This window comes from Eleginops maclovinus, chromosome 23 (genome assembly GCF_036324505.1).
Source record: "Eleginops maclovinus isolate JMC-PN-2008 ecotype Puerto Natales chromosome 23, JC_Emac_rtc_rv5, whole genome shotgun sequence".
Taxonomy (NCBI): Eukaryota; Metazoa; Chordata; class Actinopteri; order Perciformes; family Eleginopidae; genus Eleginops; species Eleginops maclovinus.
In genome coordinates this window covers 4,434,757-4,462,444 of record NC_086371.1, presented here as the reverse complement: position 1 = coordinate 4,462,444, position 27,688 = coordinate 4,434,757, and the positions used below count along the sequence as shown (strand labels likewise).

Sequence of the window (27,688 nt, the reverse complement as noted above, 5' to 3'; positions counted from 1 at the left end):
CTGATATTTAGGAGCATTAGAAGACGTTTACAGCTCAGGAATTTGAAATATCCTTTACAGGGTGGAACCGAGCGATTTGATTGGTTAAAAATGTTCTCCTGCTGCCAACGTTTGTCTCATAAAAGACATTATACAGGATCATAAACACATAAGCACGGGGCGATGGATGCTCATCAGGGCACCCATATACACGAGCGCAAGCAATTATGGGGTTGAGTCTTTTTACGGCGTTTTACCGTAAATGTGACGTGATGCAACTCTGATGTAATTTTCTGATCTATACCTTATGATTATGTTGTAATAAATCAGATAATTCGGCTTCATAGGCTTGTAACCAGCTTTTAGTGTACATTTGAATGCACTGAAGAGGTGTGATTAGCACGTCGTAAATGTACTCCTGGAGCTAGTTAACAAATCTATCTGTATTTAAAGTACATTGCTTTAAAGAAAAGCGTTTGAGTTGGGGCAGCTGTGTTGCTTTTACACAGCTCATAATATTACCAAGAATGCTTTGTGTCCTTTATTCTGTTATATCAGTGTCAATAAAACCCTCTCAGGTTACCACAGAAGGGAAAGGGACTGATATGAATTTAGACGCCACACAATGCCATTTAAAGTATGTCCAATGATAGGTTCTGCACGTTCACATGACCCTCATTTAAGCTGAACTACATTAAAATTGAAAGTAAAAAAAAGAACAACAAATGACAGACTTTCCTCCAGAAATGTCAGGACTTCCCAGTGAAAACACAAATAAACAATGGACGGATAAACTGGAGAATATATGTTACCCATTAACGTACATGAATCTTACCTGTTTGATATGGACATAAAGTGATATGATTTGAAACAGATATTTACCTTGCAGGAAAAAGGTAACCCTTGGTGGTGTTAAAAATAAAAACGGTTTAGCTGCAGGAGTTGTTATGACCAAACTGAATGAGAAAAAGAGTGACTCATCCTACTCCAATACATGTTTTAAAACGATATGTATAAAGCAATTATACTGCACTAATTAAAAGCACAATCTGTACGCACGTTTTGCAAGCTAAATATGTTTCATAAAGCCTGACAGAACCGAAAATAACAAAACACTTTAGAAAGGAAAACACATCGTCAGTCCCTCCGCATCGGCTGTCTCCACCATCCTTATACTGCTGCTCTAATTCACATTTGATCTGACTTATCTCAGTTTACAGTAGAGATATTTAAAGGCACATTCTGCAATATCTCCTATTGCATTGTTGACTTAACAACAAAGACACACTTAGCGAGTGTCATGCACACAAAGCACCAGCAGCAGCAGCAGCAGTCTGCAACATGCGTCTCTTATACATGAAGGCATCTCACTTTCTACGGGCAAGGAAAGGAACAGCCTCTGTAGTTGACAGTTTCACTTTGTGCAGTGGCTTTCCTTTTTATAGCTGCACATCGAGACTCTTTGCTGCATCCACGGGCATCAGATTGGATGTCTTTCAAAAATGTACTGTTTGGGGAACAGAAGCGGCATAAAAAATATGAGCAATTTCTTACTTGACCAGGTTTTATCTTTGGTTCTGAATGTTTAATGACGTCTTATTTATGGCATCTATAAAATCATGCATGTGCAACATTTATTACATGCATGCGGCGCATATATGAATAAATGAGATCTATTTCATTAAGTACGAAAGCAACATGCATGTGCAGGTTGTTAAAGCTGAGCAGTTCCTTTCCTTGCCTATAGGTGGTGCAGATTGCGATGGACAGATTGTCTGCTAAAAGTGAATGAGCGAGTTTGGGAGTTATTTAAGAACCAGGTCTAAAAAGGTGCTAGAAAACCAAATGAAAATGACACCTGAATCATTATCGGCTTTACCCATTCTGCAGCACTCTGTAACACTTACGATGACATAATAAGGCCGAGGAAATCTCGCAGACTGTGCCTTTAAATGTCTTGCAGGAGGCAAAAACATACAAATGCTTCAAAGAAAAACGCTTGCTACTTCTTCTCAGTCTTCAGTGTTTTTACAAAACTCCAAAGGTCCTTGACCACCTGAGGAAGATATGGAGAGAAGGGGGGGGGGGGGGGAAGAGGGAAGGGGGGGTAGAAGCAGAATAGAAAATACAATTATAAATCTTCCAAATGAAGTGCTACAGCGCATTAGAGTTATGACTCACTTTAACTCGAGCATGCTTTTGTGCGTCTCGCCTGTGGGAACGCTGAGTTTAGCCGGGGCTGCTGGGGAACGACGAGGGGTTGGGTGGGGGCAACAGTACATACCAGAGTATATGACTAGGTGCTCCAGGTCTGACAGATCTCAGGCTTGGCTGATGAAACCAAAGCACTTCCACAGATGTTTCTACACACTGGGATCAACAAGCACACACCCCCCCCCCCCCCACTCTTCCCCCTGTCCACCGAGCCCTCGTGCTGCACTAAAGAGCTTTCACCTGCTCCCACAACTGTACATTTTATACACACAAACGTTTTAAAGTAGTTGCCTTCTCACAGATGTTCTGATGCTTTGTTATCCGACTCACGGCTTGAATTATAGAGTTTGTGGTGATAATCTAAAAGGATGATTCATTCACGCTCTGCAAAACAAAGTGCAGGGGGTTCTTGTTTTTCTTCTGAAATGACAAGCAGCATTAGAAAAGATTTAAGTCCTGCATTAAGAAGTAAAAAAAAAAAAACCCTCTTTCAGTCGGGTTGGTCAAAAGGCCTTGAATGTGAAAGAGACTGGTACCATCCACATACCGGCAGTCCCTTCATTAAGGCTACAAAAAAGACACACACTGCAGTAAATCACGGAGAAAGAGTTGGCAGGTGTACTCCCATTTCATCTCCAGAGAGCCCGCTGACACTAAATGAATATAATTCAAAGAGAAGAACACGCTGTGCTGCGGAGACATTTGGGGCAAAATGGACAGTGTGAGGAACCAGGATGCATTCCTGGGCATCTTCCAAGGTGAAAAAGCTCAAGACGAAGGTTGATATAAATGTGAGCGTGGCTTCAAACCAAACTTCTGATGGTTATGAGACTTTATGCTAAGATCGAATAGGGAAAAAAGCAGTATAAATTGCACATATGATACAAGTTAAAACATAGGTCTTAGAAATAAACAAAGACCAATCCAGATGCCCCGTAATCAGTGCTCTCAAAACCCATGTGCAATAACTATACACAATACATCAAATGACTTGTGATTACTTACCTTTTTGTCTGAGATTTTAAAAGCACTCTTCAGGTAATTTTCAAACTTCTGCTCGTTCTTCGGTAGTGGTTTCCCCTGATGGAAAACGGGCCGTTAAATCATCAGCTTAGCCGCGCGTCACACATTCAATTAAGAGCGGTCATTTGCAAAGAGAGGATGACAGCCTTACCTCCTTGGCGGCCGTTGACAACTTGCTCTTAATCTCAGTCAGGGTGGGAGCTTTAGACGGGCCAGCCTGGGGTTTGTCTTTTCCCGGAGCAGGTGTCTTGGAAAATAAAACAACTAGATAAGAAAAACTGATTCACGTGTCAAATAGAGAGAGATTTATAGAGCTGTAGATGGAGAGATAGCTTCATATTAGGCCGCAGTATTTCTTATTCTCCTCTGGTTCTTTTACCCGGTATCTTTCTATGTTCTCGTTTGAACTCAACACACAACTTGTTAGTTATGAATCCACTTGCTGACCGACAGGGATTGCAGCCCTATCGTGACCCGCTCTGTCTGGGTCTGTGTTTACAGGCTTGGCGTGAGGAACCAGCTGGACGGAGATAAAAGCACCAGAAAGGACAACAAATGCTAGCCCAATTACACCATCTTTTCTGTACAAATACATCAGGTACAAATTATGTTTTTAATGTTTGCAAGCATGAGAGGGCAAGCCCTTACTCTCCCATGAGTAATAAGAGATTGTTTGTCAAATGTGTTTTTTGCCCTTGATGTCAAATCCTAACGACTGAACCAAAGGAAATAAAGGGAAACTCATAATGTGTTTTTCTTTCTTCATTAAAGTAACGCAGACATAAAATTAATGACTTCCACAGAAAAGATAACACTTTTTTTCCCTCTACTAAACAGGTCTGGCTGGTCAAGACAATCAATACTGTGACAAGCAAGCACAATTTACAAAAGGGTACTATAATGCTTTCCAGGGTTTCCCCTTTCCTATAGCGTGTTATATGGGTTTGTGTGCATGTAAATGGTCTACAAAGGCTGAAATTCCCTCCAGAGGGAGTTTCTCACCCACACTTTCCTCCTTCGGCTGAGGCTTCTTTTATTACTTCCGTGACACACAACACTTGAGCTTCTTTTGGCTAGCGCTCCAACACATTGTACGTGATCGGCTAAGGGGCGGGACATCTCTAAGCGGTTGACCAATCAAAACAGAGCCGGCCAGCTAACCAATTAGAGCAGACTGGGCTCTAGTTTCAGACAGAGGGTGAAAAGAGGTGCTGCAGCACAGGCAGTATGAGGAAAATAAAGAGTTTTTGAACATTAAAGCATGGAGACCTGTCCCAGTAGAGACACTATATACTAATATGAACCTGAAAATGTCCCTATTAGGGCCTCTTTGAGCCCAGACAGCTCATAAATACACGTTTTTTGTTGGAACAGATACAATCAATGTGAGCAAATCCTATTATGTGATCACAAATGGTCACTTGAAAGTCATTATGATACTGAGATCACTTGCAAGTTGATCTGATTTATCAAAATACAAGATGTGATGTAAAAAGAGCCACAATAAGGAGAGCAGCATGAACCATCGGGGCCACAGGTGTGTTCAGAGCCGTGCAGCCCAGGCCTCAATTAGGAAGTGTCTGAATATCACTCACACACACACACACACACACACACACACACACACACACACACACACACACACACACACACACACACACACACACACACACACACACACACACACACACACACACACACACACACACACACACACACACACACACACACACACACACACACACACACACACACACACACACACACACACACACACACACACACACACACACACACACACACACACACACACACACACACAGACACACACAAGACACAGAGCCTGTCCCTACATGTAAAGCCAGAGTGGAATCCAGGGAAATTGCAGGGTTTCATTGATAGCCAGACACACATTTCAGAGGAAAGAGGGGCCATGTATAAAGCAACTTTTGAGCCTGCGAGGCAAACAAATACAGTAAAAGTTCAGCAGCAAATGGACTCTAGTTTAATCATTTGTTCATACTTCAGAACAATATATTCCAGGGAGGCTTCTTTCCTTATTTCATGTCCCTAAACTGTGGAAAAGCTTCCCTTTGGATCTTAGCATTTTTTGTAATGTAAAATCAACCTTTCCATTTAGTTTTACTTATTTTTATTGAGTTGTTGTGACTTTACATTTGGGAACATGTTACTGGTATCATTGTTCATGTTTTATTGTATTTATGATATCGTTTTTATGTGTTTCTGCTTGTTCTATAAGGCACTTTGGGCTGCGTCCTTGCAAAAAAGATGCTATACAAATAGAATTATTATCTATAATTCTACACTAGCATAAACCATAAGGGTAAAGATCTCCATTCCTACTGGAAAAAAGCATGCATTGTAGGATTTTGCATTAGATTCTGAAGCAATTTTGATCCAGATTTATACTTACCGTCATATTATTGTATCAAAATAAGCTGCAAGCTAAAACTTGAAACATTGCCATACAGAGTGATTTGTCATAAGTGGTTAGATAAAGCTTGAAGTGCTATAGGACAAGTGTGATCCAAGAAAGCTGGTTTCTTAACAATCTCCTCCTTGAACTTGTTTTGATAAAAGCAAGTAACAAAAGTCATGTGTAACTACTCGGTACTTCAAACCCCTTCAGCAACGTCAGGCTGTAAAAACCCGCAGTAAGACTTGAAACAGTTAAAAGCAGGTGGAATCATCTGGAGAAAATAAAGATTCTGGTTTGAAAAATGCAATCATCTGTCCCTGTCCCCAAGAGATCTGCGTTTTATAGCGCAGATCAAAAGGCATAAAGTGAAGAAAACCCTGACGCACACATACCACACTCTGAGAGAAAAAAAAGAGCGCATATGCTGCTGGCTCCGGGCCAGACAAATGTACTACGTATTTATTATTTATGGGAAGCTCTCTACTTCCAAGGGACAGCTGTGGACCTGAAACAGCTGATAAACACACAACACAGCTTTTTGATCTGGACCAGACAATGATTACAGATGCCACGAGACATGGAACTTAATCACAAGCACACTATCATTTGATGTCTTGTCTTCAATCCAGTGCAAACACATGGTGGGACACCTTTGCTCATCAGGTCTGTCCACGGATGTCATTTTGTTGGAATGAGAGTGTTCAGAGGCCCTCATCTGGGAGAGTATCAGCTCAGTGGAAACTGTGACTTTAGTCCCATAAATTGCACATGTGAGTTTTTGGGATGTTTTCCAGCTCAATTCAGGAGATTAATTGTTAGGAGCCAGCATGCTTACACTTACGGGAAAGTAACTAACGCTAACAAAGCAAGCACCTGCTGTAACACATGTCAATCAGTCGCTAAAACAATGACTCACACCCTTTTGGGATAAGCCTGAGTGAAGTGGTATATAGTTTTACGACTGTGACGTGTGCTCGAAGGCATCAGCGTCTCTAAAACCCATCAATCACAACTCACCAGCTGCAAGATAAAGTGACTTTGGATCGGCACATCTCTAGTTATCTGGTTCTCATGTCGAGCCTGTTTTACACGAGAAGGTGCAGCTCCACGCTGGGCTGCGAGAGGTGAGAACTGCGGCAACTGGCAACAGATCTGACAAGCCAATCTAATGACCAGTCACCTGCGTTTAGTAAAGAAAAAACAGACGCACACGCCCGCTTCCTCGCTGCTCAGGGGCATCTGGAAGCGCAAGCTGCACCAGACATCAAACGCTGGTAATGGGAGCAATTGGGAGAAGGTGTGTCCAGGAAGTAAGGGGTGTGAAAGGGTTGTAGAGAGGGAACAGTTGTTGTGTGGAAGTGGAGAGGAGAGGGGATGGGGGCAGTTTCAGCTCCACGGGGCCAGAGAGTTAAACTGGCGGGATGGTTTCAGCGGTTGAGCTGCCGATCGGCTAATCCCCGAGAGCATTTCAAGAGCCACCGTGTTATGTCTGGACAACGGCCACTAAAGAATTAGCTCCCACTCAGAGAGGACCCTGGCCTGGGGGGGGAAATCACTTTCCCGCCTCAGGAATTCAGAAATCCACCGGCAAAAAAATGAAAGAGTGTTTCTTCAAAGCTGTCCGAAAAGAAAGAATCCTTCAGAATCAGAATGAGGTTTACATATACATGGGATTTGCTTTTGTGTAGAAAAAGGAGCAAAAATAGTACTTTTATAAAAACTATTTTAAAAGCTACTATAACAGGGGTGTCCAAACTACGGCCTGAGGGCCAAATGCGGCCCGTAGGCTATTTTAAATGGGCCCTCAGCTAATTCAAAAGGATTAAGTCATAAGGCCCACAAATGTAACTTGTGCTTGTCTTATATTGTACTTAAATATAAGACAAGCACAAGACAATATGTAAACATATATTACACCGTTTTCATGAGTTAAAGAGCCCACTTTTCAAAGAAATTCTGGCAATTAAAGTTGAAAACATTTTCTAATAAATCGAGGTTGAAGAAGCCCAATAACTTATTTACATCACAAGCTTGAAGTATACCATTTATTTTCCCCCGTATTATAAGCACTCTGAGCGAGCCCTACGGAGAGCTGTGATATCAAGCATAACTTACCTACATTTGCTTGATTTTGCTAACTTATAACCTAACTTAAGAGGCCATATACCTCACCTCTAGTAAGGGGCCCAGCCCTTCGTATATTTTCTGTATTTGGCCCTCGGTGAAAAAAGTTTGGACAACACTGTGCTATAACAAAGAAATATGTCCACCAAAAAAGGCCAAGTACAGTCAAAAGACGACAAAACAACTCTGATTTAAAGTGGAGATCTGTGCAGATTTTCGAAGAGGTAGTATTGAACAGAAATGTGCAAAATATTCCAAGGAGTGTGCAGGGTTCTAGTATTAAAATGAGTGATTTTTTGCTCACAATGACCACTAGGTTTGCGAGTGTGTGAGATGTTGTTTCTTTAGAGTATGTAGCAGAACCTTAACCCCATTTACAGGCACTATACGTAACTTAAACACACATCCTGTGAGCTATTGCTTTTAGAAATACCTTGCAGATTCTACTATATTTTGCACATTACCATTTAAAATGTGCACAGCTGTTACACTTGAAATGCTGGTCTGATGCACATATTGTATTTCCGTAGAAATTTGTCACCTTTTTTAGTTTTTTACTTTACTTACTTTTCTGTATATTTTTTGCGAATTTTTTTTCATAATACTTCTTAATTTGCTCCGTTTTAAAACCTTATTCTTTTCATTCTGTTTATCTATGCACTGTTATACACCAAAGTGTAAACCTACTTGGCAATAAACCGAAACCTAACTCAGATGTTTCATTCTGCAGGCCAACACATGATGCCTTATCCAAACAGACTCTCTATCAAGTCATCTTTATCACAGACTCACGCCTTGTGAAATGAGTAAACTTGTAGAGGATCTTTCCAATTTGTATTCCCTTGTGTGTGCTGGAGCTTTGGGGCATTGGGGGGGGCATCAAAAGCTGGTCGCAACTCTATCTGGCGGGGTCAGGTCGAGGGGTCGCGGGTTTAAACCTCGCCCCCGGGAAAACCCGTTAGAGGTCAGGTGTGTTTGCTTAAAGAGAGCCAGAGTTCAAGCTGTGGGTTTTGAGAGGCGGCCGTCCAACACATTCCATCGGAGAAATTAACTATCAGGTGGAGCTAATTGCAATGAGCATTTATCACATTCCTGGGCTCTGGGATGGGACGGCTCTCCAAGGCTTCTTTGGTATATTTAAATTGAGAATGCCAAAACCCTTGGTCGTAGACATCTTTTCTCTTCAACATTTATTTAACACACAAGAACGTTTTTCCAGAGGATTCATTTTGAAGTGCATTACATTGTGCAATGCACTTGTCTCGCAGGCCTTACTGTTGGATACTGTTAAAAGGGGGAAGTTTCACATCTGTTCATAAAAAAAAGTGCAAGGTGTTCCATGTGATGCTCTACACTGCTCTTTAAAGCTGTTTCTTCCTTACCAAAAAGCGATGATTGCTAAGTATGCCGTTCATCTAAAAAATGTTTAAATGCAGGTAAGTTTAAATGCCTAATTGTCAGGTAAGCAGACTTCCTGTTGTCTCTCATTTGTATCATAATTAACTGAATATATTTGGGTTTTTGAACATTTAAAGACATCCCATTGGAGTGGGATGGACATCTCCTACATTTCTTTAACACTTCAGAGCTAAAATGATCAAGATAAGATAAGATGGACCTTTATTTATCCCCTTAGAGAAATTCCCGTGTCTTGCCAGCAACAGATTAAGGAGAAACACAGAATATTACAAATGGAATATGTTTATATATTAATCAATTCATCTAGAAGTTAACCAGTAGATCCAGTATCACATGAATTGGTGGACAGCGTTAAATATCCCTCATAGGTTTTATGTGACAAAAAAAAGTCACATTATTTTGTTTGAATCTGAATCAAACCTCATTACAGCTGTAGACTTGTGTTGTCCCGTCTGCTTAGAAATATGTCTCTTAGTTGACCACTACAGTTTAATGGCCGTCAACTTAGCCTACTAAATAACCACGGGGTAAAAATCTGAGAGGTTGAAACAGCTTTTCCTACCTTCACTTGTGGTTTCACCCCTGATCCTGATGGTTTTCCTGAGGGGCCGTTTTGTTTCACCGGAGTCTTGTTGGGTTTCTTTGCTGAAAAATCTTGACTCTGAAAAAAATCAAAGAAACACAACACATATATAAATTAAATATCCCCAGTATGACATCATTATATTATTAAGGAAACAGCTGTAATTAAATATTTGAAAATGTCTGTTAAAGTAATCAGAGAAACTGTAACAGGAGATGACAGCAGGAGGGAATCAAACAGACGTCAAAGCAGCTGTAAATTGAATTAACCCTCTATGAAAAGTACAAACACTGAGGTACGTCAGTTCAGATTGCTGGCCAATTACAGTATTTAACAACCCTTGAAATAATATTTACATCCATCATATCCCTGTTGTGTTGTTTAAACTGTGAGAGTGGTTTCTTCTTGAGATATTATTTGATCTAGCTCTGGTAGTTGTGTCGTGTTGTTTTGAAAACTCCCATATCACAGGTCTAATTACAGATTTCACAGCTGACAAATTATAATTGGCATGAAACATAATGGGAACCACATTTGTAGACGTGTTTGCAATTGTGGTTGATTTGCTTGAGTCTTTTTGCCATGATCTGTTCATGTCATTCTCACTCAACCTCGTTAGATCGTAGTAGTTTCAAAGCAGCCCATGCTGATTATTGGTCTAGTTTCCAGCTGAGTGAACCCGGAAATGTTGAGTACAAACGGTTTATGATAAAAATGTATATTATGGGTCCCCAGCACATAGAAATGCTTTATGCTATCTTGCACGTGTTGGGCAAATAGCATAATTAGCATAAGTTGTATTAATTTTGACAATTTTGGAGTGGTTTTGGGGGTTATTAAGGATGCAGAATCCATCAAAAATGGCAGTTTGTAACCAGAAAGTGGCCATATGTGTACTACCTGTGGGCTGATTTTGACAACCATGAGTAGTGTTGCAATCATTGGATATACAGAGCACAAGATGAACATTATGATCTCTACCATGGACATTTCTTTTTTTTGTTATGTTTGATTAATTCATGTAACAGAAAAGAGCATGTCTACAGATATTGTTTTAAATTCAACTTAAATAAATTCATGGTATATTGTGCATGTACATACACCCGGTAATTTGCAAATAATATCCATATATGCATATATACATTAACTTAGATTGGCACTACATAACCCAAGCAGATACAGACGTACACCTGAACATACGTATACAAAACCTAATCCTGTATACTGATAAACATGCATGCACACATACTTACATATGCACACACTCACAAAGGTACGCATGCACAAAAGCATGCACGCACACACATACACACAATACAAGTGTATTCAGTACCCTTATTTCCCTCCCTGGTAAGTGATCTTCAGCCCCCCCCTCGTTCTTTTGGCAAGAGATTTAACGGCTAGAAGAGCTTCTGACCAAGACTCTATAGTCTTTCCCTTGGCACCATGACACCGTGCAATCGAGAGCTCTAGAGTCAAAATATCTAACAGCAGATGCCACCAATGTTTTAGTGACAGCAAGTGTGGTGGTTTCCACCGTACTACCAGGATTTTCTTTGCAGCAGTTAGGCCGGAAAGCCAAATTCTTTTTTCATGTACAGACATAGGGACCTGAATTGTCATTTAACAGGCATACTAAGGGGCAACATGGAATCTCCTTATGGAGAATTTCTGATAAAGATTCAGTGACTTGTACCCAAAAGGACTGTCCCTCAGAGCACTCCCAAAACACATGTGTAAAAGTACCTATGCAACGTTGTGAACATAATTGGCAAAGAGAAGATGGCACTAACTTGATCCGGTGTCTAAATACAGGTGTTGTATAAGTCCTATGTACAAATCTTCACTGAATGGTTTGATGATTAGGATTCTTTGAAGCTTGTTTTATGTTATTCCAAATAGTTTTCCAAGCTATTTTGAGAGAAATTGAGCTATATTCATTTTGCCAAGATGTTTGAATTGGTTTATAGGAGCTCTGCATTATTTGGGAATACATTGTTGATACAGTTTGCTTGGTATTGTTAGTATTGTACAGTTGTTTTGTAAGGTCATATTTAAGAAGTTCAGAATTCCATGGGACTCTGTACACTTTCAGGGCGGAACAGAGCTGCAAGTATAGAAAAAAAAGGAAAACCCTGGTAGATTATACTGTAGCTGTAGTTCCTGGAATGTACGGAGACCATTATTATTGAAAAGCTGTCCAAGTAGATAGATTCCATTATTTGACCAACTTGGGTAGGCTACTGTCCGACCACCAAGCAACAAATTATGGTTGTGAAATATCGGAGTATGGTAATGCCACTTCATTTTCGATTTAGCATAGTCAGTCAGTAGTTTCCAAGTTATTAGAACATTTGCAATAACAGGACCAAAACGCAATTCAGCTTGTTTGAGAGGGACTCCTGCATAAATAAGTTCCTGTAGTCTATATGTGTGAACCAATTTGTGTTCCATGGAGCGCCAGGATGTGGGATTTGTGGGGTCCAACCACGATTTTATAGTACGCCGTACAGAAGACCAATAGTATATTTTAAAATTTGGGACGCCCATCCTCCAGCTGATTTCTCTCTTTGAAGAGTTGTAAATGTAATCCTTGGTCTTTTGTTGTTCCAGATGAAACTAGTGACTAAATTATGTAATTCATCCCAATAATCAATTTTGAATTCAAAGGGAGCACAGAGTCAATATAATGTATTCGAGGTAATCCCATCATGTTAATGATTGAGATCCTGGCATCAAAAGATATCGCTCTCGACATCCACTTCCCCAAATCTACTTTGATTTTTTTTTAAACTGTACTATAATTATTGATAACTGTGGTTTCTACAGTTGGGAACATATAAATTCCAAGAAATTTAAATTGATTTACAACTGGGACATTGAATTGGGTCAAATCATCACCAGAGTTACTGAGAGGTAGAAGAGCAGATTTATTTTGTATCCTGAGATGCTGCTGAAATCGGAAAATAACTTACTGATATGAGTAAGTGACTGTGAGTGTTTACTAATGAAGAGAAGTACGTCATCTGCATGAAGTGATATATGGTGAATGGTGGAGTTTATTGTTATAGCTGCAATATTGGTGGATTGGCGCACTTTTTGAGCCAGAGGCTCTAGGGATAAAACAAATAACAGAGGAGACAGTGGGCATCCCTGGCGAGAACCTCTAGAGATTTGAAAATGTGGTGAACAAGTTCTGCCTGATAACACCAATGCGCCTGGGTTTGCGTAGAGAACTTTAATACATTTAACAAATTGTTTGCCAAGATCCATGTGACCTAATAGGGCCCCGAGATAATCCCATTCTAGTCTGTCAAATGCCTTTTCAGCGTCAAGAGTTAAAATTCCGCATGCAGTAAGAAAATCTGGCGAATCTGGAGTGGAATATAGAATATGAAATAATCTCCTTAGATTGTCTGAGCTAAAGCGGTCTTTCACAAAGCCTGTTTGATCACAGTGAATACGTTTCCCTAGGTACTTGTTAAGGCGATGTGCTACATATAACTTCATGTCTACATTAATTAATGAAATAGGCCGATAGCTAGCACATAATGCTGGGTCTTTATGTTTTTTAAGAAGCATGACATTAATGCTGTATTTGTTTGCTTTAGGAAAGAGCCCTTTCTAATTTCTAATTATCATTTCCAGAAGCATGCGACCCAATTCAGACCAAAAATGAATATACAGCTCAATGGGAATACCATCTGGGCCAGGAGATTTAGCTAAGTTCATTTGTTGTAATGATTCCCATAATTCATTTAAGGAAATGTCTGCCCCTAAATCTGCTGCTTCTGTTTCAGATTTTAAGTCAGTGAGAAAATTATTATATCTGTCTTTACTGAAATGTATTTCAGATTTGTAAAGTGTCTTATAGAAACATGAAAAAGCTGCATTAATTTCAGCTGGAGTAGTTACTACATTGCCGCCTGGAGATTGTCCATGCTAAACTCACCCCGCTCGTAAAGAGCAAAAGGATATTTGTTGTGCTCTCTCCAGAGATGCCAACCGTCGCTCCAACGCAACCATTCTTTGCTGACGAGAGCGATTTAAAAAGGAGGCAAATGATGTAACATTATCTTTTATAAAACTCTTAAAAGCCTCCCAAATATACCTGAAAGAGATAAATTCCTGCAGTTTTGATTTCAATTGGCAACAGAAATCCTTATTTGATATTAAAGTAGTGTTGAACCTCCAGCGGGATGCTTTTTGTTTAGTAGCTGATAGAAGAAATGTTACTTTGATTGCACGGTGGTCGGACAGTGAAGCCAAAATAATATCAGCTGTCCGTACTACTGGGCAAAGTGTCTTGGAGGCAAAAATGTAATCTATTCCTGTGTATGATTTATGTCTGTTGGAAGAAAAAGTATACTCTTTGGCCACTGGATTAAAAAAATCTCCAAATATCGAACAGGTTGAGATCTAACATGCATTGCTGCAAAGCCCTGGAACAGGACAGCTGGGAACCGCTCACTGAATGATTTGATTTGTCTAATATCGGATTTATTATAACGTTCATATCTGCACCAATGATTAAATTATAATCAGAAAATGTCATTAACATGTTAGATAATATTGAAAAGAATGCTTTATCATAGTTAGCTGGAGCATAAGCACTGACAAAAACAATTCTCATATTAGATATTACTACTTTGATAAAAGGCAATTCTACCTTCAGTGTCATTGCCAGCATCTTATGTTTAAAGAACGCCTGATTACAACTAAGACAACCTCATATTTAGAGTTACTAAAATTGTTCACCGACTCCTTAGTAAGGTGCTACTCCTGAATCAGTGCTATACCAATACGTTTGCTATCTATATACTCCAGACAGGCAATTCTCTAGCACTAGTCAAGGAAAGAAGCCTTCTTGGTTCATAAGTACCATGTAAGATACCAGCGCACTTGCCAGCCCACCCCCACGTATTCGATCACTCACCCCCCTCCCCGTCTTTCCCCTCCCAAACCCTTTACCCATGTTAACATCCGTGATATGTGGATGCAGAGTCGAGCTCCTGTGAGCACCTACTCCCTTCTGACAGCCACCAAGAAATGCTTACTTTAAGGAGAAAATGTTTTGAATTACCTAGTTAATAAAGAAGTGGGCTAAATAAAGTAAATAACCACCATCCAAAAACAAACGTCGCTTTGTACCAAACATAAGAGGAGAATCAAGATATATAGCCTGTATAAAGCTAGGCCTATATATAATATTAATAAAGGAACAATAGTGGCCCATAATCGAATATCATACCAATTATTATTTCTCCTTAGACAACTAGAGTGTATTCAAATAGTTCGGGGGACAAAAACATATAGTCATATAGGCCTACTGTCCTAGACTGGTCGTCTTAATAACATGATTTCCTTCCCGATGGTTACTTTGAGAGTTGCTGGATGCAGAAGGAAGTTTGCGATGCCTTTTTTATTCAGTTTATACCGGACCTCATTGAAAGATCTCCTCTTCTGCGCTGTGTGTTTACTGTAATCTGCAGAAAAATTGCAGCTCTTTGCCCGCATACATGATCGGGCTCACCCGCCGGGCTTCTCGTAGTATCGCCATTCTGGTGCTGTATCGCAGGCATTTGAAGATTACAGTCCGGGGATAACCGTTATGATTTTCGCTGTATATCCTGTGACCGCCTTCCAAATCCATTGGGATATCCTTGAGAGCAGGTATCCATATCGGGAATTTGGTTGAAAGAAACTGGAGTAAATTACTGCCCTCTGCTCCCTCCTTCAGCCCGCTGATTCGAACGTTACTTGGCCGTGCCCGGTCCTCTTGGTCAGCCAACTTCAGGTTAAGTTTTTCAATTTGACGGAGGCATTCGGCAGAGGATGTGTTGGAGCTTTTCTGTTCTTTCTGGAGCGTGTCAGTTATAGAGATGCACTGCTCAATCATAACATTTTCGTTAGCCTGTTCTCTCACTGCATTCAGACTGGTAGATAGTTTAGACAGTTCCAATTTGGAAATACCTTTCGAAATGTCGGACTTCCGTTCGGATCTCTCCTTGTAATGTTTCAGTGAAAGAAGCAGATCTTTCACTCACGGCATGCTGAATTATCTCGACAATGTCTTCTGGTTTTGTCACGGTCCGACCTGAGCGCAACATTTCTTCGAGTCAATCAATGAACCACGCTAGCACGTTGTTGTTTGTGAATCAACAGTCCTTTGAATCGGACGTCAATATTGAAAAAGCAGTGGTATTTTGTTCCAACGACTTCTATCCTCCCTGTCCTTTGTTTCTTTTTAAAGCATAGTTTTTATATCAAAAGTAATTTGGCTGTTTGGAAGAGTTGGAGGCACTCAGCCGCGTGCCGCCATTGTCACCCTACAATCACCGGAAGAAAGCCATGGACATTTCTTTTTCAAATAAATAGCCAATTTGTCCAATCCAAATGATCCATAGTCCCCTAAATGTTGCCAATCGACCCAAAATGTGTCAAAATCAGTCCAAAAAGAGAACAAATATTGGCATTTCCTGGTTAAAACTGCCGGCTTTGATCCTGAAGTTGTCAGAAATGGACTCGGCATCCTCAATAATCCCCAACAATCACTCCAAAACTGTCAAAATCTGCCAAGTCACTCTTTAACTATTATCCAACATATGGAAGTTAGCATTGGGCAGTTTCTTTGTGTTGGGGACCCATACTATACATTTGTCTGTTGTGAATAAATGCCTTAAAAAAACAAAGTTTGTCCAACAAAACTGACAACCAAATCTGACTTGATATGTAATAAAACTAAAATCATGTCCCTGCATCTATACTACATGAAATGACTGAGGAAGCACTAGAAACACTCAGTAAGTTGTCACTGATCGGATACTTAGTCACCCGATAACTTATCATTGTTGCTCTCCACACTGGAGGCCTTCCTGTCAGGTTTCCATTGCTCTCAGTCACCTGTGTAATTACCTTGTAATAGCCGAGGCAAGTACCTGCATTTACCGAGCACCAACCCTCTCCTTGGAATGGGCTAGCAGTGTAATTGCCTGTGTTGACATAACTGCTACAAGGCAATTACACATGTTATTTCCTCGAGCAATGCCTGGTAATACAAGATGCTGAGAGGCAGTTTCAGGGTGGTGGAAAAGCCTTTTTCTCATATTTGTTCAAAAAGGACTGACAATAATCATGTTAAAGGGAAAGCGATTCATACATTTCTTTTAAAGACTTTTGAAAGATTGATTTAAGACTTTTTGATAGTAATCAAGGTCTTATGTTTGGGATAATCAATGTAATGCTTTCTAAGACCTATAGGCTGGAAGTTACATCCTTTTTTTGTGTGTGTTCTCAGTGCCAAGACTCGCACAAATTATGATAATCGTCTCAAATAATAATGTTAGATTTACTTGTCATGGCAAAGCTGTCAAATTGCAATTCAGACATATAAATACAAGGCACCATACCCCTCGAGCTCTTCAATTTAACACACATCCAATGTGGTCCAAGCCAGAATTAAAATGATTAAACTTCATGAAACGTGTTTGCACTGCACAGAGAAAAAACACAGGAAGACTTCAGCTGAGTCACTTTTGGATCGAATATATCTGAAAAAATAACAAATAAATCAGATTTATACTTGGATGGATGTGATGCCAACTGTCCACAAACAACTCTATGGACATTTTGTTTAAAGGATACTGTAAAATATCTATGTTTACAGTTTAATTATGTAATTACTGTTCAGAATTCTGAGATAAAATATATTTGTTTTAAAATCTGAAAATCTCCGAATTCTGACTTTGAAGTAAAAAGAATCCCTTGTGGCCCTGATCCTCTTTTGTATAAAAGGTACCATCAAAAATAAAGTGTTGTGCTTCCATTAGTAAAGACTGAGACAGGTTAACTATGGAGCTAAAGAGAAGGAGGGTACAGGAAAGGATTATGGTCATGCAGGGGAGGGTGGGGGGGTACGGGCAGACTGGATGTATCGGAGGAGAAGACAACAGAATAAATCAACAGGTGACAGAAACGCTCAGCTGTCATCTGACCCCGAGGCGAGGATCGTGCTCACGTCGCAGGTATGCGCATCTGTCCCGCTTTGATCTTTTTTGGCTGGCACAGTTTGCACGAAAAAAAGAAAAAGAAATCACAAACAGACACCGAGGTAAAAAAACGAGGCCGATACACACATGCACACACACACTTGCAAACAGTTGTGGTAACACGCAAAACAAGTGTTCAAAGGCAAAGGCCAGGTGCAAAGCTCAAATGGCATGAGAGACGATAAAAAGAAGCAATCATATTAACAGTGGGATGACAGAGGGACAAAGATATGCAGTGGGACTGAAAAAAATGGGGGAAGATGTTAACTGGTGTGTGTGTGTGTGTGTGTGTGTGTGTGTGTGTGTGTGTGTGTGTCTGCATAACTACTGTAGATATGTTTTAATAATGTTTGCATTTGTACTTTTTTACACTAAGTGTGCATGACTACAGAGTGTATGCACTTTTGAGTGTGTGTGTGTGTGTGTGTGTGTGTGTGTGTGTGTGTGTGTGTGTGTGTGTGTGTGTGTGTGTGTGTGTGTGTGTGTGTGTGTGTGTGTGTATAGGATAACACAGTGCCGTCTTGTTGGTGAGACGGTGAGAATTTAAGCAGATTACAGAGAAGAAATCCGATCATTACGCCACACAGACCCTGTGTTTTACTCGTGGAAAACAGGTGGGTGCGTGAGCGAACCGGATGAAAAAGTTCCATGTTGTGTCTCGTACGGAGAGCTGGACGGTCAGCGAGTGCATGGATGGGAAGGGCCTGCTGAAATGAAATGCTATAGGATTCAGTCGGTGGGAGTTTAAGTGATGTTGGTAGAAACAAAAAAAGGGGAGCGGGCCGGGTGGAGGAATTCCTTTACCACACAAAAAACCCCGCAAGGAGCGCCCTGACACCTGGTGGACAGCAGGGGACTGGAACGCTACAAGTTGTTCATGTAATGTAATAAAGGTTGATAACCTACAAGGATATTTAGTTCGATTTGTTTCAAACACAGCGTAAAATGTCTTATTTTCTCTGAAATGTTACATCATCCTCTGGACTCTTTCTGGAACAGAAAATACCCCAAAAGAACAGATTTATTATTCATAGTATTTATTTTACATGGAAGTCCCATTGTGAAAAAACATGAGGACGAAGCAGTCACTTAAAATGAGCTTCACCTCAGACTCATTTTCTTACTATCGGCTTTGTAAACTTGTGGTACCAAATATGTGTTCAACCCTCAGGACGCAACATTTTTAACTTTTGAAAAGTCTCTACAGTACCCTTCAGCTACTGTCCAAATTATTTAGCAGCTACTATCAGATTTAAATAGTAACCAATATCAACCAGAAAAGCAAAAAGGAATATTGGCTTACTTTTTTGAGCTCTTTTCCGACACTCTTTTGAGGCTTCACATCATTTTCATCGCTGTCGTCATCATCGTCATCGCTAGAAAATAGGAAAAGAAAGAACTTTGAAGAACAATCCTGCACGAGCGCCAGAAATCCTCCCTTCATTTTGTTTTTAAGGCATACACAGTGGAATTAAGCATAACACATACTCGTCGTCATCGCTGTCGTCATCGTCGTCAGAATCCATCTTCAGTTTTTTCTACAAGCAGAAATATTTATTTTGTCATCTTGAAAATAATAACGGTTCACACAGGGTCTAAAATAACCTTTAAGTAACTATAACCCTCTTTTGAATATTGACTTATTGTGCAGATTTTTATCTCACTTCTTTCCCTCAATGTGAAAACATGCACTTGTGTAGTAGGCGTGCAGCGAGCAGAAAAGCACCACTGTTACAGAAAGGTTTTAACAAAGCTCACGCCATCATTCTATTGTGTAAACAGGAATCAACGTAAGGTAAAACTCCTTCTTTGAGATTATTTTCCCTCAGAGTTGAAGCAGTAAGTGAACACACTGAGGTAGCTACCAAAGGAGGCTTCTTCCCCGACATCAGGCTCGCAGGCCTCTTCACCGGTGACGAGTTGTTCTCTTCTTCTTCATCGTCTGAATCCTTCACACCTGTAGAGCAAACACTGGTTAGAGCAAGGTATGGAGATAAGTTTGATTCACCTAGGCAGTCATTGAATGGACCCATAAACATTATTACAAAAAGAGTGATATTGTGAAAAGTTAAACGGTGAAATGCTAAAAAAACGAACAATTTGAAACCACATCTGTCTCTCTTTATCGATCACTTTAGCTTTATTAGAAGCAAACCCATTTTTAAAATAATTGTTTGTTATTAACACTTCTAAAAAGAGTAAAAAAAGTGTGTGTCTTTTAACCTAGGCTCTATAAACTTCACTGTCAATGAAGGAGCAGCTAACTTTAGAGTGACACTGTGTGAAGAGGTGGGGAAATGTTGTCTGAGTCACAGCATATTGTGTTCCTTTTATGTTATTTTAGAAGAGGAAAAGGAAATAGCATAGTACTGTACACATGATACTCACTAACAAAATGCTGCCCGCTGATGTGAACTGGTCCAGAGCCAGACTGAAGACGGAAGGTAACTGGAGGTGTGATTTCAAATCCTCCTAAAGTCATCTGAACAAAAAAAACAACACCACAAATTTCACAAGTCATTTAAGTCAATGTACCATTTGCATCCTTTAATTGGCTTTAGAATTCGCATTTACATCGTTAAATCTCTGAACGTTAAACAGTATGAAAGCATTTAGTCGGTAATTTCTTTAAGCATGAAAGAGGCGTAAAGCTTCTATGAAGTTACTATCAACAGTTCAAAAACTGGGCCTTACAATGTCCACATACTACTCATATATGTGCCTTTTTTTTAACTTGTATGATATTCTGTAGTCTCTTGAATAAATTAAACAATGCTGTTCACTCACAGAGGGCATGACGGACGGTTTCAGGGCCACCAGTGGGACTTTGGTTGATTTCCCATCGTAAGTGAGACCCTCCACTTCCACCATGTGGAACTTATCCTCAGCCTCGGCTCCCAGACAGACCTGGAAAAGAAACGCATCTGGTTGGGTTCATCAGGCAAACGTAACTCCTAATATCCCTAAAGCTGGTTTCTTTTCATTTAAAATAGTTTTTAGAAGATGATTTCATCCTTCAAGGGTCTACAACTCAGAAATACCTGCTAGTACCTTAAGATTATACAGAAGAATAGCACTTCAGCATGTGCTTTACCTTGAGTTTGCCTCAAACCCTGTGAATGGCTTCCTTCAAACTACACCTACATATCATTCCAATAACGCAGCTCAAGCTTTCTAAACAAACTGCTTAATAATATAACTAACCCTTAGGATATTTCCTCTCAAACATTCACATTGTTCAGTGATTGTACGTGCAAAGGAAAGTCAATAATACAGCCCTCCTTACTGCTTTGAGTGACAGCTGCTGCTCCGTTTCATCGTCCTCTACGTCAACTCTGAACTCCCGTTTGTCGGATTTGAGGGTACAACCTGCAGAAAACGATACGTGCAATGTGTAAATAACCTTATATTGAACACAACACACACATGCATACAGTAAATTGACATGCAGAAGTTCACTCTTTGCTAAAGCTGCTGTTTCTCTATGCTTTGCTCGGATAGCTAACAAAAGAGCTGAATTGGCGCGAGTTGGAACAGGCAGGTTGGCGACGTATTAAGCTTTCTTCCACAAGTTAAAAATGACAAATGGCTATTTGTGCATGATAATATGACAGTAACACTTGTTATGAGGGCAAAATAATTCCAACTTTGCCTTAATAAGTATGCTTACCAAACAAATACATTTGAGGTCTGCTCAAATTTGAGATGTAGTCCTCCATCTTTGTAGTGGGTGGGTTACACTTCCGTAAACTGGTTTGATTGACACATCACCGAGCCAATGGAGAAGAGAACGTGCAGACGTTAACTTAAATTTGAGCCAATAGAATAAGGAATGGGCGGGACCATTTTAAATATATGTTCTTATGTTTCAACACTAGATGGAGGTGTCGTAATATACATTGCGGACATCCTTGACGTAAATAGCTTACTATAAACCTACATATGATCATACAATAACAACTATAGTCATAACAATTAAACTCAAGTTTTACCTCATGCATTATCATTTAACACAGTGTATTGTTATTAATATCGTGGCTATCTATTACCTATAATTAAATATAAAAGTGCATGAAAAAGCAATAATCATCATAAGAGGCATCAAGATGGCACCAGAGAAAGTAATTCAAGTTTTTTGTTTTATTATGAAGTATGAAATTAGACACCTGCAAGTTATTAATGCTGTACTCTTCCTAATGGCTTCCTTGAAAAAGCTTTACACCTTTTATATTAAGGCTGGGATATTCCCCCCTATGTCCATCACTTAATGTGCTGTTTGGACTAAATAAAAGAGGCCTTTGGTCAGTTTTATTAAAAGTGCAGCCCAGGGGGCTGTTGCAGCTTTTAAACGTCTTCTGTGGTTGTTAAAAATATTGATAATAAAACAGAGAGCCATTGCCATCTCAGATATTACAGGGAAGAGACATTATCAAAACTAAAGCGGCACACACAATATTGTTTTATCAACTGTTTGTTTCTGGGGAAAAGCTTAAAACAACTTTAAGTGTATAAACACAACTCCTTTTTGGGGTTGGTACACTACAATATAAATCAGATTTTAAATAATACATGTGGCTCAAAGAGTAAGGAACATCCCATATCTGATTTGTTATACCATTCCTTTGTGAACATTGTATTTTCACATGATGTGTATTTTATCCAGAGCACCTCAAAGACAATACAGTGATGTACTGGAGCAATATGGGGTTCAGTATATTGCCTAAAGACACATTGACATGTTGTCTACAGGGGTTGGGATTAAACCACTGATTGTCAGATTAGCGCACTATACTTCCCTAATCCACATCCGCAGGGGGTCAGGGCTAAAAGAGTAGTTGCCTGAGTGGAAAGTAAGTAGGTACATTTACTCAAGTACTATTACTTTATTTTGTATTTCCATTTCTAGTACATATATATACATTTTGGAGTCAATTATTATTATTTTTACATTTTATTGACAGTTTTAGTTACTAGTTAATTTGCAGGTTCATATAATTAATACAAAATAAATTAATTAAATAAAAGATGATGATGTACTTTAATGAAAAAAGAAACATAGTAAAAGTCATTAAAGGTAGCTCCACATTTACAAGCTGCAAAATTAAAATGAGGTTCATTGATGGGCCACCAATTATAACCCAGGGATAGGATGGGATTTAACATATAAATAGATATGCTATTCGGAAAATGGACATTCTGCAAAATGAGTAGGTTTAATTAACTTTAAGTACATTTGAATGCAAATGGTGTTAAACCATTGCATAAGTATGATGGTTAACACAGGAGTTTTACTTGTAGCAGATTATTTCTCATTGCAATTTTTGCTGAAGTACAGGATCTGAGTCCTTCCTCCTCTGGTAATAGGACCCTCTACTTTCCCAGTGTTGACTTTATTTAGTTTTTCTCACAAAAGAAAACATTACGCAAACATAGGACAACAATCTGAAATTGTGCAACAGTGAGTTGTTTAATTGTGAAATATCTCCCTAACTGTAATGATTGCCTCACAGTGTGAAGGGAGCCGGCCCGTATTGAGCATGTGTCGAGTCACTGAACCGCAGCACCGGTGTCACCCAGAAGGAATGAGAAGTCTTCATGCATGCCTGAGAGCTTGAGAAGCATTAATGTGTCACAGGCTGCCAGGACACGTCTGCAGAGCCGCTCTCATGAAAGACAAGATGGACTTACTCAACACATTTCTTTGCAGTCATCGAGGTGTAAAGATGCCTTTTTATGTTTGTTTTACAACTTTCGTTATATTTACTTTTACATAGACTAATTACCTGACCACAGAGCATCTTTATTATATATTTATATTTATATACTGTATATTGTCTTTTAAATAGCTTATGAATACTTTTACACTACTATAACTATTGTATGATATATCCTGTAGAACAATGTACACATTCTTACTTCTTATGTTAATTGAAATATTATTATCCTCTTTATTAGACATGTGTAGTTGAACTCCTTACGTTTGTATACATGTCTTTATTGTTTTATTTTTTTATCTTTTAATTGCCCGTTTTTACTTAAATGTCTTGTGATTATTTACAAATATTTATTCAATTTTTTTTAAATCCTTTTTTGCACATTTTCACTTTAACCACATTTAATATGACAATATTTTGACTCAATTTTTTTGTATCTATGTGACTGATATTGATTATATTCTTTATCATTATTTGTTCCTTAACCTGCTGTCAACATCAGAGAAAGATAACTTTCTGCAATAATAAGTGTGCCTTCATTTACTATGTGAACATTGTTTGTACATGTTTATGTGAGTGAGAACATGCATGTGTGAGTGTGTCTTGTCAGCAGGTTGAGTTACTCTGAAGTCTCGGTCACGCTGTCAAACTGCAGAGAGAGGTTTTCTTTCTCCACTTGTTTTGATGGAAGTGACTCGATGTTCCAGTATTTTCCTGCTAGGCTACAGCAGGAAATAGGTATTTAATAATCACCATATCACAGAAGAATATGGTGATTCATAGTACACACCTATATGAATATTTAGATGATGACTGATGAATGTCAGATGATTCCTAAGCATTGGATTGGTCCTCTGGTTAAAAAACATGCATCATTCCATCCATCATGATTCGAAACAGTCTCCACTCAGGAGGTTATTTAAATAAAGGAAGCCACAGGACATCATAAAGAAGTATATTGTATCCTGAGCAGTAAAACATTTATAGACAACATAACAAAACTAAATATTACAGGACCATTATATTTATCACTGTGGTTCTTAGTCATTGCTAATGCTAGGTGATTAATATGTTCAAAAAGAAATGGCTCAGGGAAAAGCAGAAATACCTGGGATGTAAAATGTTGACGACTGAATACCCCTTCTCCTTCAGAGTTGGTCTGTATAATCCTTTACATTTCTGTATGAGATCTGCAATTAAGAAAGTAATTGTATGAATTTATGGGTGGTTTTATATATCTTTATTCTATTGTAATACCAAATTCCTTGAAATGTAATATATCTGAAAGTGCAGGATACATAATAATAATGATAATAATAATAATAATAATAATAATAATAATGATAATAATAATAATAATAATAATAATAATGATAATGATCATAATAATAATAATAACAATAATAATAATAATAATAATAATAACAATAATAATAATAATAATAATAATAATAATAATAATAATAATGATAATGATGATAATAATAATAATAATAATAATAATAATAATAATAATAATAATAATAATAATAATAATAATAATAATAATAATACATAAGATAAAAATGAAATATGTTAGACTATTGTTTGCCATGGCTATTTATTTGTAGTGGAAATGTCTTGATTGTTCATTTAGTTTTGAGCTAAATAATGGTTAGTCATTTGTGTGGCTCTGACTGAATGATTGATTTCATGATAGGAGGTGTTTTGTTTGTTTGTGTGTGTTGTGTTTATATGGCTATAGTGTGTTTGACTGAATGTGTTTGCACCCTAGAACAGCTAATGCCCATGCTAGTGCTAATCTCATCCTTCTTTATGTGGCATCCTCATAAATACTTCACTAAGCATCCAAGGGAAATCATAATACAGGACTATTGTTGTAGAATTATAGATGTAGATCCGATGAAAACATACTCTGTACATCAAAATTCGTCTGCAATCTGCAAACGCTATTTTCCGTTTTGAGCGTGGTCAGCATTTTGAAGTCAACGGAGCTTTCATCAACAAAGTCACACATGTCATCACATTAGCAGCGATGTAATAGACCTTGGCGGCCGTTGGTCTCTCCCAAAATCTAGTGGCTACAGCAGCTGTCATGGCCTGAGAATGAGCGTCAGGACTGTGGACTGATATTAATACATGTGGTATCACGTAGAAGAAAAACACTATCACGCCTTGCATCAGTCAGGTTTTTGTACCTTGAAAATGGGCAGGCAGATAATCCCCCTTGAACATTTTCAACATGGTTAAGCAGACATGGTAAATAGAACAGAGTCCTCGGTAAACTGCAGCTAATCTTTATTTAAACAGTCCTATTCAGGCTCTTTGCAATGAAACGTAACATGTGTCATAAAACAAACCCATTTATACTGAAAGATCTCTTTACCTGAATGATGTAATGTTTCTTTCTGTTGGAATTGCTTCAGGCTAGGGTTAGGATTAGTGTTAGGGTTTCTCCACTAGAAGCCTTAGTAATGGTTTTGGTTCCTGTTAAAAGTTAATGTGAGGTAATTTCTAGAAATTCAGCAAATTTGTAACTGATGTAATGTTTATCAAGCCCGTCTTCAGGCCTCAAACCTGACTGCGCTCCACTCATTGAAGCCACAACAGCTGCCTGATAATGACTTAAATGTTGACTGCGTTTCTCAAGAATGGAAACATCTTGTGGGAGCAGACGGAGCGTGACAGGGAGCACAACACAACGTATGTGGTGAATAGTTTTTCTGTGGTGGCCCTGTTCATAACAGTGCTTGATAGGAAGTCTGATATAACCTGAGCCTCTCTTGTTCATCTTGTGTGGTGACATTTTATTGGATAAGGACAGGGCTCTTTGGCGGCTAGAGAGCGGGGGTGAGAAAAACGAATACACAACCATGACAAAAAATCTTAAGCACCTGTAGTAAAACACAATGCACCGCCTTGAAAACAGTAAAGGGAGGTATTTCTCCAAAATGGGCCAAGTCACGTCTTCAAGGCCTCGTAGACAGACAGATCAAAGCATAAGGGAGCAGAGGAAATGGGGGTGGAGGAGGTGTTACCTGGAGAACTGGCTGCTATTGACAGGATCCCAACCAGGCAAGACGCCCTGAACCCTGACTAAACGTAGGCACTGTGTTTTAGAGAAAGCCCAGGGTTGTTGGGGGTGGCTGCAGTTGCAGACAGCTGTTTCGAACCAGAACACCAACCTGCTCTGAGCAACAGCTAAGAGCTGCCAGATGCAGATGATATACCAACAAAAGGTAAACGATCTTCACCCTGGAGTTGGCATATTTGAGTATATCTTAAAAAAGGAGTTATTTGACAGCAGCATGCACGGTCCATATAAAGAACAATCTGACATTATGGTCACTGTATGCAATACAATTTTGTGGTTCTCCAACACTTGTGCATTTAATAGTAGTGTTTTAGTGTTTAAGGGGTCCTATTTTCTTTTAGGGGTTTTCCCTCTCCTGTAGTGTGTTATAAAGGTTTTGTTTTGCATGTAAATTGGTCTGCAAAGTTCCTTCCAGAGGGAGTTCCTCTCCCACACTCTCCCTTTGCCTCCATTGGACTCCTTTGTGTACTTCCGAAACATACTGACGTCATTATGTAAAACTTGCTCTTCTATTGGCTAGCGCTCCAACACAGTGTACACGTCATAAGTGCTAAGGGGCGGAACATCCCTAAGCCGTAGAAAAATCACCAGAGTGCTGGCCAGCTAACCAATCAGAGCAGACTGGGCTCTGGTTTCAGACAGAGGGTGAAAAGAGGTGCTGCAGCACAGGCAGTGTGAGAAACATAAAGAGCTTTTTGAACATTAAAGCATGGTCTGTTGGTCTCTTGGTCTGTACATTTTCTCCTCTTGGACTGATCCTTATGATAAGCACGGTTTGAGGAATATGCTTACTCTTTTGAAATGACAGTGGTGTGAATAACCCGAACCAAAACCCGAATGGCAGGTAGAAATCACATGCAGAAGCACACCTCTAAAACACCTCTCTGTGGGAGAGCGGAGGTCGACACACCGGTACCCGTTTCCTGTGAATTTCATGGTGGTGAAGCTCATTTACTGGCAGAGAACCTGAATGGTGTGTTTACTGTGCTCCTTTTTGTTATGACTTGCGTGATAAGCATTCTCCTGATAGGTTGGATGTGACGATAACAA

General features: G+C 39.3%; 1 protein-coding gene across 1 annotated transcript; it reads right to left on the bottom strand.

Moving 5' to 3' along the window:
- Positions 1-1,656: 1,656 nt before the first annotated feature.
- npm1b (nucleophosmin 1b) lies at positions 1,657-21,589 on the bottom strand. The gene is made up of 11 exons (XM_063876710.1): positions 21,501-21,589; positions 21,117-21,199; positions 20,618-20,737; positions 20,219-20,312; positions 19,696-19,787; positions 19,319-19,368; positions 19,134-19,206; positions 9,762-9,860; positions 3,368-3,463; positions 3,199-3,273; positions 1,657-2,035 (listed from the first exon to the last, which is right to left on the bottom strand). Exons 1-11 carry the CDS (start codon positions 21,547-21,549, stop codon positions 1,982-1,984), a joined length of 885 nt encoding a protein of 294 aa, XP_063732780.1. The 5' UTR covers positions 21,550-21,589; the 3' UTR covers positions 1,657-1,981.
- Positions 21,590-27,688: the final 6,099 nt, after the last annotated feature.